Source organism: Rhipicephalus sanguineus, chromosome 11, assembly GCF_013339695.2.
Source record: "Rhipicephalus sanguineus isolate Rsan-2018 chromosome 11, BIME_Rsan_1.4, whole genome shotgun sequence".
In the NCBI taxonomy this organism is placed as follows: Eukaryota; Metazoa; Arthropoda; class Arachnida; order Ixodida; family Ixodidae; genus Rhipicephalus; species Rhipicephalus sanguineus.
Genome location: NC_051186.1, coordinates 5,021,489 through 5,038,864, shown reverse-complemented (window position 1 = coordinate 5,038,864; position 17,376 = coordinate 5,021,489). Strand labels below are relative to the sequence as shown.

At 52.5% G+C, this 17,376-nt stretch overlaps 1 protein-coding gene and 1 long non-coding RNA gene across 2 annotated transcripts in view; both read right to left on the bottom strand.

Annotated features, from left to right (window-relative positions):
• LOC119373434 (uncharacterized) overlaps positions 1-13,912 on the bottom strand; it is a 71,112-nt gene extending 57,200 nt beyond the window's left edge. The window contains exon 1 of the mRNA XM_037643459.2: positions 13,734-13,912. Coding sequence (XP_037499387.1) covers positions 13,734-13,844 — 111 coding nt within the window. The 5' untranslated portion in view covers positions 13,845-13,912. The remainder of the gene's footprint in view (positions 1-13,733) is intronic.
• LOC119373249 (uncharacterized) overlaps positions 1-17,376 on the bottom strand; it is a 189,226-nt gene that overhangs the window by 76,107 nt on the left and 95,743 nt on the right. The gene's annotated exons all lie outside the window — the stretch shown is intronic.

Sequence of the window (17,376 nt, the reverse complement as noted above, 5' to 3'; positions counted from 1 at the left end):
AAGGTCATCAAAGGCACTAAAGTACTTACTAGTAAATTTTTACAAATCTTTTCGCAGTCCGTAACAACCAGTACAATTCCGAAAGACTGGAAGTTAAGCAAGGTTGTCCCGGTATTCAAAAGCGGTGTCAGAGCTGATCCTTTAATTTATCGGCCGATATCGCTCACTTGTATCGCCTGCAAACTTCTTGAACACATTATCTACTCTAATGTTGCCTCTCATCTTGAAGCTAACTCTTTTGTTTTCAGTAAGCAGCATGGATTCCGCCCAGGACGCTCATGTGAAACCCAACTATTTGAATTCACCACCAACCTCCATCTAAACCTTGATTCTCTCCTCCAAACAGACGTAATTTACCTAGGATTTTCAAAAGCCTTCCACCGCGTACCTCATCAACGGCTAATGGTCAAGAAAATAGCTTATCCATCCATCCACTAATCTCGTCATGTCTCCGTTGTTTCCTAATTGGCAGATCGCAGTTCACAGTGATTGGGAACCGCCACTCTACAGTCACCGAAGTATTATCAGGAGTACCGCAAGGTTCAGTCCTTGGACCCCTTTTGTTTTCAATTTTCATTAATGACCTTCACACCGGTGTTTCATCTTCCATCCGGCTCTTTGCCGATGACTGCGTCCTGTACCGCCGTGTAAGCACACATAACGATCAAATACTTTTACAACGTGATCTCGCCACAATTGAGAAATGGTGCATCAGTGGCTCATGCAGCTAAACGTCAAAAAATGTAAGTCCATGCATGTATCGCGGAAACACTCTCTCATATCATACTCCTACTCTTTGCATTCTCTTCCTATTGAGCTGGTTCAATCGTACAGGTACCTAGGGGTTACCATCACAAGCAAGCTAACATGGTCGGAACATATTCATAATCTGGTTATTGCAACTAACAAATCCCTGGGATTCATTAGGTGGTCACTATCATCATCACCACCTGTGATCCGCAAACTAGCATATGATACATTTATCCGCACTAAATTGGAATTCGCATCGGCAATATGGAATCCACATCAAGCCGTCCAAAACCGCGCAGCCCGGTTTATTACATCCCAGTACGACCATCGGCTAAGTGTCACAAATATCAAATCATCCTTGGACATCAAATCATTAGCATTTCGCAGAAAAATCTCTCGGTTATGCCTATTTCATAAACTGTATTACAACTTCCCACACTTACGTGACCTACTTATTTTTCCGCCAAACCGCACTTCACGCCGCATGTCAAACTCCCTCAGTCTTCAAAGAATTCATGGCTCTACTAATTCCTTGAACAACTCCTTCCTGCCATTAGCCATTCCAGAATGGAATAGATTACCTGACCTTGCTGTCACTGTATGTGACCCCACCTAATTTCGAAATGTACTAATTTATTGAGTGCTGCTGCGTAACGTATTCTGAGTCTTTTTTGTAGCGCATTATTCTACCTGTGTGTTTTGACTGTATTGTACTTTCACCTTGTTCCTTTGTATATGTTACTTTTATTGTATTTTTGATCACTGTTTGAACGCTCCTTTTCTCTTATGTATGCTCCCCCCTTATGTAATACCCCAAAAGGGGCCTTTAATGGTTATTAAATGATGATGATGATATATTGTAGCGAAGCCTTGGAACATAGTAATGGGTTGCTCTCTCCAGCGGCTTCTAGTGGGTTGTCCTCTCTGGCTTCTTCTGAAAGGACGCCGCTCGCGCAGAGAGTTCGTGCCTTGCCGTGACTGTCGCCATTACGCATGGTCGTTGAGTGCCGTGTATTAAACACCTTAACAATTTGGTGGAGGTGCTGTGCTCCCATTCAATGCCCCTGGAGATTCCATCCCGTACCCTGCCATCTACCATGCCTCAGGACACCGCCGAGAAAACGCCTCCTCTGGCAACGACCACATGTCCCGGTGTCCCCCGTATACGCGATTCACCTATCCTCACGGGCGCCGATAGCACCGATGTGGAGGACTGGCTCGCAATTTACGAGCGTGTCAGCATACCCAACGGGACAAAGAAGGCAAGTTGAGCAACTTGGTATTCTACCTCGCGGGAGTAACAAGCTTGTGGTACAACAACCACGCGTCCGATCTTGCGACTTGGTCCGATTTCAAGACCGCCGTCAACGGTGTTTTTGGCCGCCCAGCAGTTCGTAAGCTGCAAGCAGAACAGCGCTTACGCGAACGAGCTCAACAGGCCGGTGAATCCTTCACAAGTTCTATCGAAGACGTCCTCGACTTGTGTAAGAAAGTCAACGGAACGATGTCTGAGTCTGACAAGATCCGGAACGTAATAAAAGGCATTGACGACGATGCCTTCACCATGGTGCTCGCTAAAAACCCTGGCACAGTGGCCGAGGTCATAGCGCTGTGCCAGAGCTACCAGGAGCTCCGCCGGCAGCGTTCGATGACCCGTCGCTCCCCATCCCGAGACGCTGAGCTTGCTGGCTTGGCGGCATTTTCTGACCAGGCCGCGTTGGTGGCAGAAGTCAAGTCATTCGTGCGGGAGGAAATTGCAGGCCAGCTCCCTCTCGTCGCCTTTGCTCACCCGCCGCACGTTCAACAGTCGTCGACCACCCTTCTTCCTCCCCTCCGCCGAGCGATTGAGTAGGAAATTGCGGAGGTCATGCCTGAGTACCACCCGTAACCTCCGGCTCCTGCGCGCCCCAGAGTTACGCTCAAGTTGTCGCCAGGACGCCCCAAGTAATTCCTGCGGCTGCCCCAATGAGTTACGCCGAAGCCGCCGCTAAACCTCCGTTTTTTTTGAAGCGGGTGTGCCGGCTACATATGCTGACGCAATCCCTGGGCCCCAACTACAGCCCATCATGCAGTCATTTCAGCAGCCGACCCGTCAATCGCGTCCTGCGACATGGGCGGGACCTATCCCGGCGAACCGACGGCGCACCCCCGACAACCGGCCCATCTCCTTTGCTTGCGGTTACGCCGGTGACGTGGTACGTTATTGCCAACGCGTGCAGCCGCCTCGAGTCGCGTCACCTGTCACCAGCCAGTCAAGCTGTGCATTCTACGACCCATCTCCACCTATACCACCGACGTCACGCCCACGTCCAGCTACTCGCCGCTCTCCGTCTCCACGACGTCGCTCACTGTCACCTATGCGGCCACGTTCTTGTCGCACAAGAGCGGGGAAACTAGTCGTCGCAGTCCAGGAGGCAAGGGCTGCGACGCTATCTAACTGTGACAGCCCTCCGCGAAGTCCATCGAATGTAATCGACGTGTTTCTGCACGGTGTTCACGCATCGGCCCTTATCGATACTAGAGCCGCTGTATCCGTTACGGACGCAAAACTTTGCCGCTTACTCCGAAAAGGGATGACGCCACTTTCTGGGATGTCCCTCCGTACCACGAGCTCTCAGAGCATTCATCCTACAGCAATATGCACTGCTCGCGTCGTCATTCAGGGCGATCTGTACGACGTCGAGTTCATCACAATTGCGGCATGCCCTCAGACGTCATGCTGGCATGGGATTTTCTCTTCCGCCACGACGCCGTAATTCGTTGTGCACCAGCCGGAATCAAACTCTCACCGTTCTCATATTTGACTCCGGCAGACAGCCCACCGGTAGTGAGCAAGATCCTCGTCAAACACGATACGAAAGTGCCTCCAAACTCGTCAACGGCTGTGTCGGTCTACTGCGCCGGTCTCTCCGACACCGTTGGACTCCTTTCGCCATCTGCCCGCATCTACACTAGGAAGGGGTTGCTGGTACCTTTCGCGACCGTGCGAGTCATTCAGGGCAGCACCGCTATTTTTGTTACCAACCCATCCTCGTACATTGTTACGTTGGTTCGAGGGGAAAGTGGAACCCGTTGAAGGCGCACAAGTTCTGTACGCACCCGATGACTCGCACTGTACCAGTTCCCGTACCATCAGTGCTGTTTCCACGACTGATTCGTCACCCGCTGATGTACTTGGTCCCTCCATTGCTGACAACCTTACGTCGGTCCAGCGTTCCCAGCTTCTATGCTTGTTGGATGAATTTCGTCATTCTTTCGATGTCGGGGAAACATCCCTCGGCCGCACATCCGCTGTTACGCATCGCATCGACACCGGCGCCACCCACCATTGCGGCAACGTCCATATCGCGTGTCTCCCGCAGAACGTCGTGTAATTAATGACCAAGTGGACGAATATCCTTCGACGCGATGTCATTCGGCCCTCTGACAGCCCATGGGCGTCTCCTGTTGTTCTCGTTGCGAAGAAGGACGGTTCTGTGCGGTTCTGTGTGGACTACCGACGGCTCAACAAGATCACCCGCAAGGATGTTTATCCACTGCCGCGAATCGACGACGCGAGTGAGCGAGTGACAGCCTCCAAGCAGCAGAATTCTTGTCATCTCTCGATTTGCGCTCGGCGTACTGGCAAGTACCCATGGCTGATGACGTTCGAACGAAGACAGCCTTTGTCACGCCCGATGGCGTGTACGAGTTCAACGTCATGCCGTTTGGTCTGTGTAATGCGCCCGCGACATTCAAGCGCATTATGGACACCGTTCTGCGCTACTTGAAATGGCACACGTGCCTGTGTTATCTGGACGGCGTCGTCGTCTTCGCACCGGACGTCTCCACGCACCTTCAACGCCTGCGGTAGGTTTTGACGCGTTTGAGGGATGCCGGGCTACAACTGAATCTAAAGAAGTGCCGATTTGCAGCACGGCAGCTGACGATACTAGGATACGTCGTGTCCAAGGACGGCATCCTCCCCGATACAGCCAAGCTTCGGGCCGTGCCCGAATTTCCAAACCTACGTCCGTCAAAGAACTGCGCAGTTTCGTAGGACTGTGTTGATACTTTCGACGCTTCATACGAAACTTTGCCTCCATCATATCGCCACTGACGAAGCTACTTTGAAGTAACGAACCCCTGAATTCGTGGTCGTCCGAGCGTGACGACGCGTTCGCAAAGCTCCTTCGTTTGTTGACGTCCCCTCCGATACTACGCCACTACGACCCTACGGCCCCAACGGAGGTACACGCGGACGCCAGCGGTGTAGGCCTCGGCGCTGTCCTTGCTCAGCGCAAACCTGTGTTCCCCGAATATGTTGTGGCATACGCAAGCCGTACGCTTTCTAGAGCCGAGACCAGTTACACCGTCACGGAAAAAGAGTGCTTGGCGATCATCTGGGCCCTTACAAAGTTCCGACCTTATTTGTATGGTCGCCGATTTGATGTCGTCACCGACCATTATGTACTATGTTGGCTGTCGTCATTGAAGGATCCGTCAGGCCGTCTCGCCCGCTGGGCACTTCGCCTGCAAGACTACGACATCCGCGTGCTGTACCGCAACGGACGTCAGCATGCTGACGCCGACGCCCTCTCGCCCCCCCCCCCCCTTGCCTGACACCGCCGTTGACGAGTTTGCAGGCACTTTTATGTCGTCTTTGACGAGTGCCTTGCTCGCAGCCGATGGACTGTCTGTCGGCGTCAAATTAGAGAATGGTGAGAGCTCTATTTCGGCGGGTGCGCAATGAATTACGGCGTAAAATCCCATCCGAGGATGACGTCGTGAGAGCATGCAGGAATTATGATCAATTCGACGGCGTACATAGAGTCCTTAATCATGACGCCGGCTGTGCATACCGCTGTAGGGTGAATGCTTTGGGCGCTGGCTGTACGGAGGGAGAGCCCGGAAATTGGCGTCGTCACTTTTCGCAGTATTGGGCTAAGCTTTGCGTCCATAACGGATACGGCGGCTCCAGTGTCGATAAGGGCAGATGCACGAACACCGTCCACAAACACGTCTATCACGTTCGATGGGCTTCGCTGAGGGCTTTCGGAGTTCGACAGCGTCGCAGCCCTTGCCTCGTGGACTGCGACGACTAGTTTTCCTGGTCTTGTGGGACCAGACGTGGCCGCATCGGTGACAGCGAGCGGCGTCGTGGTGACGGTGAACGGCGGGTAGATGGAGCGGGGCGAGACGTCGGCGACAGAGGCGTAGGTGGGTCGTAATATGCGCGGTTCGCCTGGCTGGTGGCAGGCGACGCTACTCTAGGTGGCTGCACGCTATTGCAATAGCGCGCCACGTGGCCGGCGTAACCGCATGCGGAGCATATGGGGCGGTTGTCAGGTGTGCGCCATCGGTTCGCTGGGGCAGGGCCCGCCCATGGTGCAGGATGGGTTTGACGGGGCGGCAACTGATAGGACTGGACGGTGGGCTGCAGTCGTTGCCTGTGCGTGACATCGGCGCAGGTTACCGGTACATCCGCTTCGAAAGAATGAGGTCGAGCGGAGGCTTCGGCGTAAGTGTGTGGGGCAGCCGTAGGGATTGCTGGGGGCGTCCTTGCGACCACCTGGGCGTAACTCAAGGGTGCAGGAGCCGTATGGTGCTGGTGGTACTCGGGCATGACCTCTGCGATTTCTTGCTCAATTTCTCGACGGAGCGGAGGCAGAAGTGTGGTCGACGGCTGTTGAACGTACTGTGGGCGAGCAAAGTCCAGCAGAGAGAATTGGCGCGCGATTTCCTCGCGCACGAATGTCTTCATCTCTGCGAGCAACGCGGAGTGGTCGGATATGGTCGACAAGCCAGGGAGCTCGGCGTCGCGTGATGGAGAGCGACGGGTCGTCGATCGCTGCCGGCGCAGCTCCTCATAGCTTTGGCAGAGCGTTATGACCTCAGCCACTGTGCTGGGGTTCTTGGCGAGCAGCATGGTGAAGGCGTCGTCGTCGATGCCTTTCATGATGTGCCGAATCTTGTCAGATTCGGACATGGTGGCGTTGGCTTTCTTACAGAAATCGAGCACGTCTTCAATGTACTGGTGAATGATTCACCGGCCTGCTGAGCGCGTTCACGTAAGCGCTGTTCGGCCTGCAGCTTACGAACGGCAGGGTGGCCAAACACATCGATAATGGCGGTCTTGAAGTCGGACCACGTTGTAAAATCTGATGCGTGGTTGTTGTACCACAAGCCCTCCACATCCGCGACGTAGAAAACCAGGTTAGTCAGTTTTCCTGCCTCGTCGCATTTATTGGGGACACTCACGCGCTCGTAAATCGCGAGCCAGTCCTCCACGTCGGTGCCATCTGCGCCAGTGAAGACCGGAGGGTCGCGGATACGAGGCACACCTGGGCATGAGGTCGGTGTAGGCGGGGCCATTTGCTGGGAGGCGTCTTGAGGCATCGTAGGCGGCCGGGTACGGGATCGAAGAGCCAGCGGCATCGAATGAGGGCCGAAGTTGTTGTGAAAGCCCAGCACCATCCACCAAACTATAAAAACGTTTATTAGCGGGTACTCGGCGACGATGCACGACTGCGACAGTCAAGGCGGGGTGCCGACTCTGAGCGCGAGGAGCGTGCTGTCCGAGAAGAGCGGAAGAGGACGACCCACTAGTAAGCGCTCGAGAAGGCGACCCATTACAGGCTTCCAACGCTTCGCTGCATATATATATATATCTATATATATACAGTATGGAATAGTCCAGCAGTCAAGATGGCGGTTGTGTATCTTCAGAACACCGACACGTCGTCTGCCTCCTCTTCGCACACCTCCCCTCAGTCATAGCTGCAACCCCGCTACATCGACATCCGGCGGCGAAAGCGCCGACTCGGCGCTTGTTAGCAGGTGGTGGGCGAAAGGTACGGCTTTAGGCGCGCCGTATGGTCCAGAGGGGCGATGTCATAGGTGACCTCAGTCACCTGGCGTAGCACACGGTAAGGGCCGGAGTACTTGGGCAGAAGTTTTTCGACCAGGCCAACATGCCGAGACGGAGGCCACAGGAGAACGAGGTCACCCGGATTGAAGCGAACGTTCCGGTGGCAACTGTCGTATGTATGTTTCTGGCGGAGTTGCGAGTCCGAAAGGCGTCGATGGGCGATCTGACGGGCCTTTTCGGCTGCGCTAATAGCGTGGCGAGCATATTCGGTCGACAGGTGGGCAGGGGTGGGTAGGAGCGTGTCGAACGGCAAGGTCGGTTCTCTTCCATACAAAAGGTAAAAGGGAGAATATCCAGCAGTGTCGTGGCGCGAGCTGTTGTACGCAAAAGTGACAAAGGGTAGCGCAACGTCCCAGTCGCGATGATCAGTCGAGACATACATGGCGAGCATGTCAGTGAGCGTGCGATTCAAACGTTCTGTGAGTCCGTTCGTTTGGGGATGATAGGCCGTCGTAAGCTTGTGCTTGGTTGCACAAGAGCGAAGTAGGTCCTCGATTACCTTGGATAAAAAGTAACGACCTCGGTCCGTGATAAGTCGACGAGGAGCGCCGTGATGTAAGATGACGTCTTGTATCAAAAACTCGGCGACGTCTGTAGCGCAGCTGCTCGGGAGAGGTCTCGTAATGGCAAAACGGGTCGAATAATCCGTAGCGACGGCGGCCCATCTGTTACCGTTGTTAGAAAGTGGGAAAGGTCCCAAAAGGTCGAAGCCGACACGAAAAAAAGGCTCAGCAGGTACGTCGATAGGTTGAAGGAGCCCGGCGGGGTGCACAGCTGGCCTTTTCCGGCGTTGGCACGACTCGCAAGAAGCGACATAACGATGTACGGAACGGTAGAGGCCTGGCCAGAAAAAGCGTCGGCGGACACGGTCGTACGTTCTGGCAACACCAAGATGGCCGGCCGTTGGTACATCATGTAGTTGCTGAAGTACGGTCGAGCGGAGATGAGTGGGTACTACAACTAGTAGTTCCTGTCCCACTGGGCGCATGTTCCGGCGGTATAAAATGCCGTCGATGATGACGAACATGCGAAGCGAACTGTCCGTCGAGTCAGTATTCAGGCGGGTGATTAGATCTCGTAGGGACGCGTCACGCTGTTGCTCGTCACCGATGTTGCCGAAAGCGGAGAGCGAGGAAATACAGATGGACGTGTCATCCGTTACGAGGTCTGGATCGTCGACGGGGTACCGAGAAAGGCAGTCGGCGTCTTGGTGTAGACGGCCGGACTTGTAGACCACTGTGTACGTGAATTCCTGGAGGCGTAGAGCCCAACGAGCTAGGCGCCCTGTTGGATATTTGAGTGCTGAAAGCCAGCATAGAGCGTGGTGGTCTGTGGTAACGGTGAAAGGTCGACCATATAAATAGGGGCGGAATTTACCAACTGCCCATACAAGCGCCAGGCACTCGCGCTCAGTAATAGAGTAATTGCGTTCGGCAGGAGAAAGGAGCCGGCTGGCATACGCAAGACCTCTATCATGACCGGATTGACGCTGGGCTAACACAGCGCCAATGCCGTAACCACTAGCGTCGGTGCGGACCTCGGTTGGAGCGGACGCGTCGAAGTGGGCGAGGATCGGCGGTGTGGTGAGCAGCGTAATGAGGCGGGAAAAAGCACTGGCTTGGTCAGGACCCCACCAAAATGGCACATCCTTCTTGAGAAGGTCAGTGAGGGGGCGGGCAATATCTGCGAAGTTTCTGACGAATCGTCGGAAATATGAGCATAGGCCCACAAAACTTCGAACGTCTTTGGCACAAGTTGGTACGGGAAAATCGAGGACAGCGCGAACTTTGTCGGGATCGGGTCGGATGCCAGATGATTCGACGAGATGCCCTAGAATAGCAACTTGGCGATGGCCAAAGTGGCACTTCGATGAATTAAGTTGTAGCCCAGCCGCACGAAACACGGAAAGAATCGACGAAAGTCGGTCGAGGTGAGACGCAAAGGAGGGAGCAAAAACAATGACGTCGTCCAGGTAACAAAGGCAGATAGACCATTTAAAGCTGCGCAAAAGCGTGTCCATCATCCGCTCGAACGTGGCCGGCGCATTGCACAAACCGAACGGCATGACTCTGAATTGGTAGAGACCGTCAGGCGTTACAAAGGCGGTCTTCTCACGGTCGAGGTCGTCTACGGCGATTTGCCAGTAACCAGAGCGTAGGTCTATCGAAGAAAAATAGGTAGCGCCATGAAGGCAGTCCAAGGCGTCATCGATACGAGGAAGCGGGTAGACATCCTTTTTGGTGATCTTGTTTAAATGCCGATAATCCACGCAGAAACGCCAGGTGTTGTCTTTCTTTTTAACTAAGACTACAGGGGAAGCCCACGGACTCGAAGAAGGCTCAATAATGCCTTTTGTGAGCATCTTGTCGACCTCCTGTTGAATAACTTGGCGCTCTGATGGTGAAACTCGGTAAGGACGCCTGTGAATTGGAGCTGCATCACCGGTATCTATGCGGTGCTTGACTTGCGAGGTTTGACCTAAGGGCCTACCGTCAAAGTCAAATATGTCAAAGTAGGTCGTAAGGAGATCACTGAGGTCTTTAACTTGAGAGGGCAAAAGGTCTAAGGCAATCATCTTGGTTATGTTGTTGTGCAGTGTAGAAGAGGGGACTGCGTCGACTCTGTGCGGGTTTGGAGAGACGACAGCGGGCAGTTCGGGTGACACCGATGAGATCTGGCACTCGTACGACGGTGACAGAGTAGCGAGAGCAATGCCTTGTGGTAGGACTTGAGAGCTCAATCCGAAGTTCAGAAGAGGAAGGCACGTCTTGTTCGCTGTAATAGTTACAACTGTGTACGGAGAGGAGACGTTGCGGGCCAGTAGAACACTGGGAGAGGGAGAGACCACGTAATCCCCATCCGGTACACTGGGATATGGTTCAACAGCGACGCAAGTTAGGGCTTGTGGTGGCAGACGAACAGCCTCAGCACACGAAAGTTTCATCTGAACCACCTCCGACACGTCGGCGGACGCAGGCAAGTCAAGTTGTACAACACCGGCCGAGCAGTCAATGACAGCAGAGTGGTCAGACAAGAAATCGAGTCCGAGGATGACATCATGAGGACAATGAGCGAGAACATGAAACATAACGGACGTCTGGCGGTCGGAGAACCTCACACGTGCCGTGCACATTCCGAGTACAGCCGGAGTTCCTCCACTAGCGACACGTACAAATAGGGACTCGGGCGGCGTAAGGACCTTATTTAATCGTGCACGGAGATCAGAGCTCATAATAGAAATATGTGCGCCGGTATCAATGAGGGCAGTCACAGGCAGGCCATCCACTTCCACAGCAAGCAGGTTGTGGTCCGTAGTGAGGGTCAGCAGAGGGTTTTCAGGTCGGGGGTCGAATGCAGCATCACCTCCGGGAGCTGCATTGCTCAGTTTTCCGAGTATGGGCGTCCAGTAGGGCGAGGCGACGAATGGCGACGGGGCTGAGGTGACCGGGAGCGACGATCGTGTGGGGACGGCGAACGGCTGGAGCGTCGGACCGATGTCGTAGGAGCCTCATCGTATGGTGCACCGTCACGAGCGGGAAAATGCAGGGGTCGGTGGTTGTCGTCACGTCGATAGCCAGCAAACGAGCGAGATGGAAAGGTGCGAGAACGACAGTAGCGGGAAATATGTCCTACACCGTGGCAACGAAAGCAGATCGGCTTGTCGTCCTGCGTTCTCCACTGGGCAGGGTCACGATAGCGGCGAAACATTTCCGGTGCACGAGGAGGCGTTATGGAACTGACACGAGGTTCCGTCAACGAACATACCGGCTGCAGTGCGACATTTGCAAGCTCCTCCTTCACAACCTGCTGGATCAACGAGATCGTTGGTCGAGGATCATCAGATGGCCGCGTCAGGAAAGATGATGGCGACGCCGCCTCGATTTCTCGGCGCACGATGCGAACTACGCTCTCGTTGGTAGGCGGTTGACCGCATGGCGGCTGAAGGTCCTCGCAGGATGATGTAGCGGCCGTGTTCAGAAGTCGCATGAAATGCTGGGCAATGCGGCGACTCTTCAGCTCTTCGAACCGGCGGCACTCTTTGATGATGTCGTCCACGGTTGAGCAGTCTTTAGACACAAGTAAATTAAAAGCGTCATCCGCAATTCCCTTGAGCAAATGGCTTACTTTGTCACCCTCTGACATGTTGGCGTCGACACGACGGCAAAGGGCCAGGACGTCAAGGATGTAGGAGACGTATGATTCGGTGGAAGTTTGTGCCCGACAGGAGAGTTCTTTAGAAGCGGCCCGCTGGCGTCCGACGGCTCTACCAAATAGGTCGCGAAGCTTCTGTTTACAGGCATCCCAACTTGTTAAGTCAGCTTCATGAGCCTGAAACCACGCGCCTGCTGTTCCGCAGAGATAGAAGTCAACGTTGGCGAGCATCATTGTAGGGTCCCACCTGTAGACCGCTGCAAACCGCTCGTACTTCGCAATCCAGTCATCGACGTCAACGTGGTCGGTGCCGCAGAAGTTACCGGGATCGCGCGGTTGAGTCAATACGACCGGCTGTACCGGTTGTACCGGAGTCACGGTCGAAGCGGCAGCAGCAGAGTTGCTTTCTGTTGACATATTGAGGCCGTCCTGGACACGTCCGCTGCGGAGTTCCGTCTTTCGTAGTACCCCGCACCACCACCAAAATGTTACGAATATATTTAACTTGTTTACAGTATGGAATAGTCCAGCAGTCAAGATGGCGGTTGTGTATCTTCAGAACACCGACACGTCGTCTGCCTCCTCTCCGCACACCTCCCCACAGTCATAGCTGCAACCCCGCTACAATATATATATATATATATATATATATATATATATATATATATATATATATATATATATATATATATATGGCCTTTACGGGCATATTGGCCACATTTCTGGCTGTAAGGACCGAGTGGTGGTTCGTCACGTTTGCTAGTGCGTGGCTCGACGGAACGGGCGACAAGAGAATACGAATGAATGAGTTTCAATAAAGATTCCTGGGGACAAGGGATTCTAGAAACGATGACGGAGAACAAGCACAGAGATAAACATGCATAAATTAATATGAACGTCCTAACCGCGGAATGTCCGATCGAGGTTACAAAAAAACCATCTCACGACTTGTAGATGTCGTTGTCTTGCGGAGGGTCAGTCCACGTGCGGCGATGAGTCTCGTGGAAGGCGAGCCCAAGCGCGCAGGTGACACGTCCCGTGTGCCTTACAGTAGGGAGACAAGGCCTCCGGAAGGCCTCCCGTTTGATCACGGCCTTGCGCCGTCCCAGGTGGCGACGGTGTTCAGGAACTCGGGACGCCTGCCCGCCGACACAGCAGGAGCCGCGCCCTGTGCCGGTAGCCTCAGGCAGGTACCTCGGCTCCCCAGGTCTCACCAAGAACAGGCCGGAGGAGCTCCCCCGACAGCGCCCTGGTCCGGCACGTCCTCGCTGGAGCCAACGCCCGAAACACCAGGCAAGCACCAGTCCTCGCTGAGCACGGCCACGACGAACTTCTCGGACAGCGCCCTGGTCCGGCGTGTCCTTCGGCTAGCTTCGCTCAGCCCTCTGCGCGTTCCACACGCGCCTCTCTTCTTTTCTTGCTTTTTTTCTTGTTTTTTTTTCTTGCCGTCGCCGCGCGTGCCACCTGCCCCTGGCTCGCCTTCATGTCGCCCTCGTCTTCATTCTCACAATTCCGCACAAACATCTCAAAATTCGCAAACATAAATTTCTTTCAGAAATTCCCTTCATTCACTAACTGGCAAATATACGGTTTGTGCCAAGCTTCGTCACCATTTACGTCTTCCAACCTCTACTGTTATCCAACTTTAGCGATTTGCAATGGTTGGTCTGCCTCCAGTGGTAATGGAACTATAATCGATGCGCATTTATGAGTAACATGATATCTAATATCTCTTAACGTTCTGTTTATCGCGCCAAATACAGCCAGACTGTACCGTAATCTTATGAAATTAAATAGATGAGCACTGCTACTGCATATCCCATGATACAGACGCTTTGTTCAAGAAACATTAGTGCAGGCACATGCAAATTTTTAGTGATGCTTTTGTAGGTGCATTTCAGGAATGACGTAATAAAGTTACCTTTCTTATATCCAGTTTTCGCTTTAGAGGGAGCCGGTTTTTGAGGATGCCGCTAGACAACGTCATACTTGTCAAAAGAAAAACGAGCACAAACAGCGGCTTTTCCGCCATGCCTTGGTTTAGAATATTCCTAGCTGCTAAAGTAAACGCAGAGCTTTGTCGGTCGTGTATCGCGCAACTTTCGAAGTACGACGTATGAACAGCGGCCCGATCTTTACGGATTGTTCAGAAAATATAAGACATTGCAGCCTTGGCCGAACTATATTTCCTAGAAGTCCGTATGCAAAACAACACAATACAATGCGCGTTTATTTAAAAGAAACACCTGAGCTCTGCGGTATATATTGGCCAAAAGCTGTTGAAGAACAGCTTTTACAACTTGCGACATATTGCGTTTTTCATGGCTTTCACTCCATATGCATTTTTTCCAGGATGTACGAGGTGTACCATTCATCATGTCCGATTGTCAACTCTGAATAAGTGGTGATATAGGTGTAAATACAGTTCACACTAATGTAATTCCACAACAGAACAAGGAACTAGAGCAAACCACTCTGCGCGAGGTGCTCCGATGGCTGGCTGAAATATCTGCGCATGTAATATGGTCAGTACTTCGACAGAATAAGTTATTAGGGACGAAGACATTCTATCTTACGTCATACGAAGTGTTGGGGTTAATTTATTGGTGAATCAAGAATGCCTTTTCTTGCGCCTGAGTTTCTGTAACGTTTTAACTGCCGACCGCGCTTTCAAGCCGCGAGGCTGAGTAGCGGCTTTCGGCACTGTGGAAGCTGATAGGCTTCGCATTGCATCCCAAAGTGAAAAGTCCCTGAAATGTGCTCCTACGCGCCTAGTGGTCTTCTCGGCATTGATCCTCCGTTCTGGCGACACGTGATCCCCCGGCGCAGTGATGAAACTGGTGTTTTGATGTTGCAAACAAAAGCTGCTTTACATGAATGCGATAGTGAAATGTACACGTTCTCAAATGTGGCTTGACGTCGTTTTAAGAAGCAGTGCGAGGTGAACTTTCCTCTAAATACGTTCACCAACGTCCCAAGGAATCATATTAGGACATGGTATTTTGTTAACGATACAGCGGCTAACAATCTCTATTGAAACGAATAGTGAGCTCTGGATGTATGCCTGATTGCAAAGAAAGATATGCCGCTTGCCCGCAATTGTTAAGGGCCTCTAAACCACGCTGAAGTCAAAATTCAGTTGCGGCGTTGCAGTTGTGCGCGAGTCTACAGCGAACGCGTTCGTCGGCTCGTTCGTCCACCTCTCCGAATGCCCTTCCTCGGCGTCCGAGGTGAAAACGCTAGGAGCGCGCGCATCTGCTAGCAGACGAGAACGCGAGCGCGAGCGTCTGTTGGTGGTTTAGGGGCCGGGCGTTCTATTTTCACAGAGACGAAATGGGCCTTTTTCAGGAGGGTAGTCTGCGCATGCGCGGCGGTGGTGACGACACGCGCGCCATGTTTTTTGAGGGTCACAGCGTGGCGACAGGAGCGAACTGAGCGCCACCTGGCGTGGAAGATTTGTAAACTTTCCCGAAAAATACCAGGCCTCCGAGAATGTCTACCGGCACGCGGCGGGCAACTTCGGAGGCCATGGACCCCCAGTTTCGATTTCAGTGATCTCCACTAGAGGCGCTGTTCAGACCTGAAAAAGGCCCATTTTTGAGGGGTGTACGTATACAGCTTCGCGGTGAAAAGCTCATTTAAATTACCCCAACAAAACGCATCTGATGCTTTGGGCCCAGCCTTCGGTTATGCGAAGTGATGGCTCCCATTTATTATTGCGATATCAATTATATGAACACTCTCGGCTGGTTTTTGCCGTCGACGTTATGTCCCGAATTTGTATATGTATGTGTCATAAATGAAAGCCACAAAAAAATCAGAAGAAAAAAAATTCCGAGGCGCGCCACCGAGATTTCAAACTGCGACCCCTCGCTCCGGGGCAGCCCGCCGCTTAAGGGGGGACACAAAATTCGTTCCTAACTTTCAGGGGCGATGCTCCTTATGCCGTGGGCCTGTCCATCCTCCGTTTGTAGGTTTGTTTGTAGTAGCCACCTCTAGTTCGTGAGAAGCGCGAGTTCTGGTATGCAGTAGAAGAAGACGACGACGTTGACGAGGGACACTCTCGTGCGTATTCACCTGTGTGGCGTTCTTTCTTCTTTACTACGTCTCGTGTTTTCAACGACACCCGAAGACAACATTTCAGAAGTAACGCGGCATGAGGCTCCCTCTTGGCACGCTTTCTCTTTAGCTCGGATTCGCCAGATGGAAGACAAGGCTGCGGAACGGAGGGCACGGAAGGCGGCGGCAGCGCGCGCTCGCAGACAGAATCCTCAGGTGAGAGCCCGCGAGGCCGAAGCTGCACGTCGACGCCGCGAAGCAGATTCCGCCGTTCGAGCCCGCGAAGCCCAAGCTGCTCGACAAGCTGCACGGCTGCAGCGAGAAGACCCCACCGTTCGAGCCCGCGAGGCCGAAGCTGCTCGACAAGCTGCACGGCTGAAAGCGACAACGGTGAATATGCTGCCATCGATTTTGATGGATGCATCATCAGACCATGTACCTTGCATCCAATTTGTCGAGTGGGAATATCAAGACATTCATTGACACGGCATTGTGTAATTATGGCAAGTACAAGAATAGACCATTTGTGTTAGTTGGGGTCCTGAATGTCGATATTGTCACGTGGGCGTGACATCGACGAAGGCAGCAGTCAGCACGTCAGAGATGAAACTCTTTATTTGGCCGTACTTGTGGCCGGGAAACTGAAAGACGAACTACAGCAATAAACTGATTGCGGCGAACAGGACAAAGCGTCGACCGTCGATCAACTGACAAGCGGTGAAGCGCGTCGGCATTTATATATGTGCCGTCCAATATTCCAGCGTTATTGCTGGTTGTCGCGCAAGTTCTAGAATAAGCTCGAGTGTTCGCGTCTTGCGCGCGATCTTAACGAAACGATCTACAATAATCGAGAAGCTTCTCGAACAATGAGGCGCGCATTTCGCTGAGCGTTGCTGACAGTCTTTGTGGGTGAAAAGCGAATACAGCAAAAAGTGATAATAAGAAACGCACGTGGCAATATTACTGAAAAGAACAATGAAGCCGAAGAGACCATAAAGCCGTTCATACAACATATGGCAGCCAAATATGCTCTCACGTGCACGTCCTTTGATCATATGAAACCAACGACCATCCGAGGGACGTGTATAGACCTGGTATTTTCTAATTTCCAGTCGCAACCCGTACAAGAACCGCTGTCCCTTCACTTCACGGACCATGAAGCCGTGATAATGAAGGGACAACGCAAGCCAAGCATCATCTAATTAAGAAAAATAAAAGTTTGATGTTTGTATTATACACACAGTGTTTCTCACTCTTCATATGATGATTGATGGGGCGTTACACATAACATTCACGGTTAACCGATGATTCTCTCCGGAGCTTCGCCCCACTCATCATCATTCACCACGTGGATATGCTGTGATTTTTTTTTCTTGGCCTTGGTTGATAAAATTTGGCACACGTGCTACAAATCACCTCAAAAATATTTTTGTTTTTTTAGAAATATCTATACTAGTTTTCATTTATAAAAATTAGCAAGTTCCTTGCTCGTGGAAAGCCTGCCA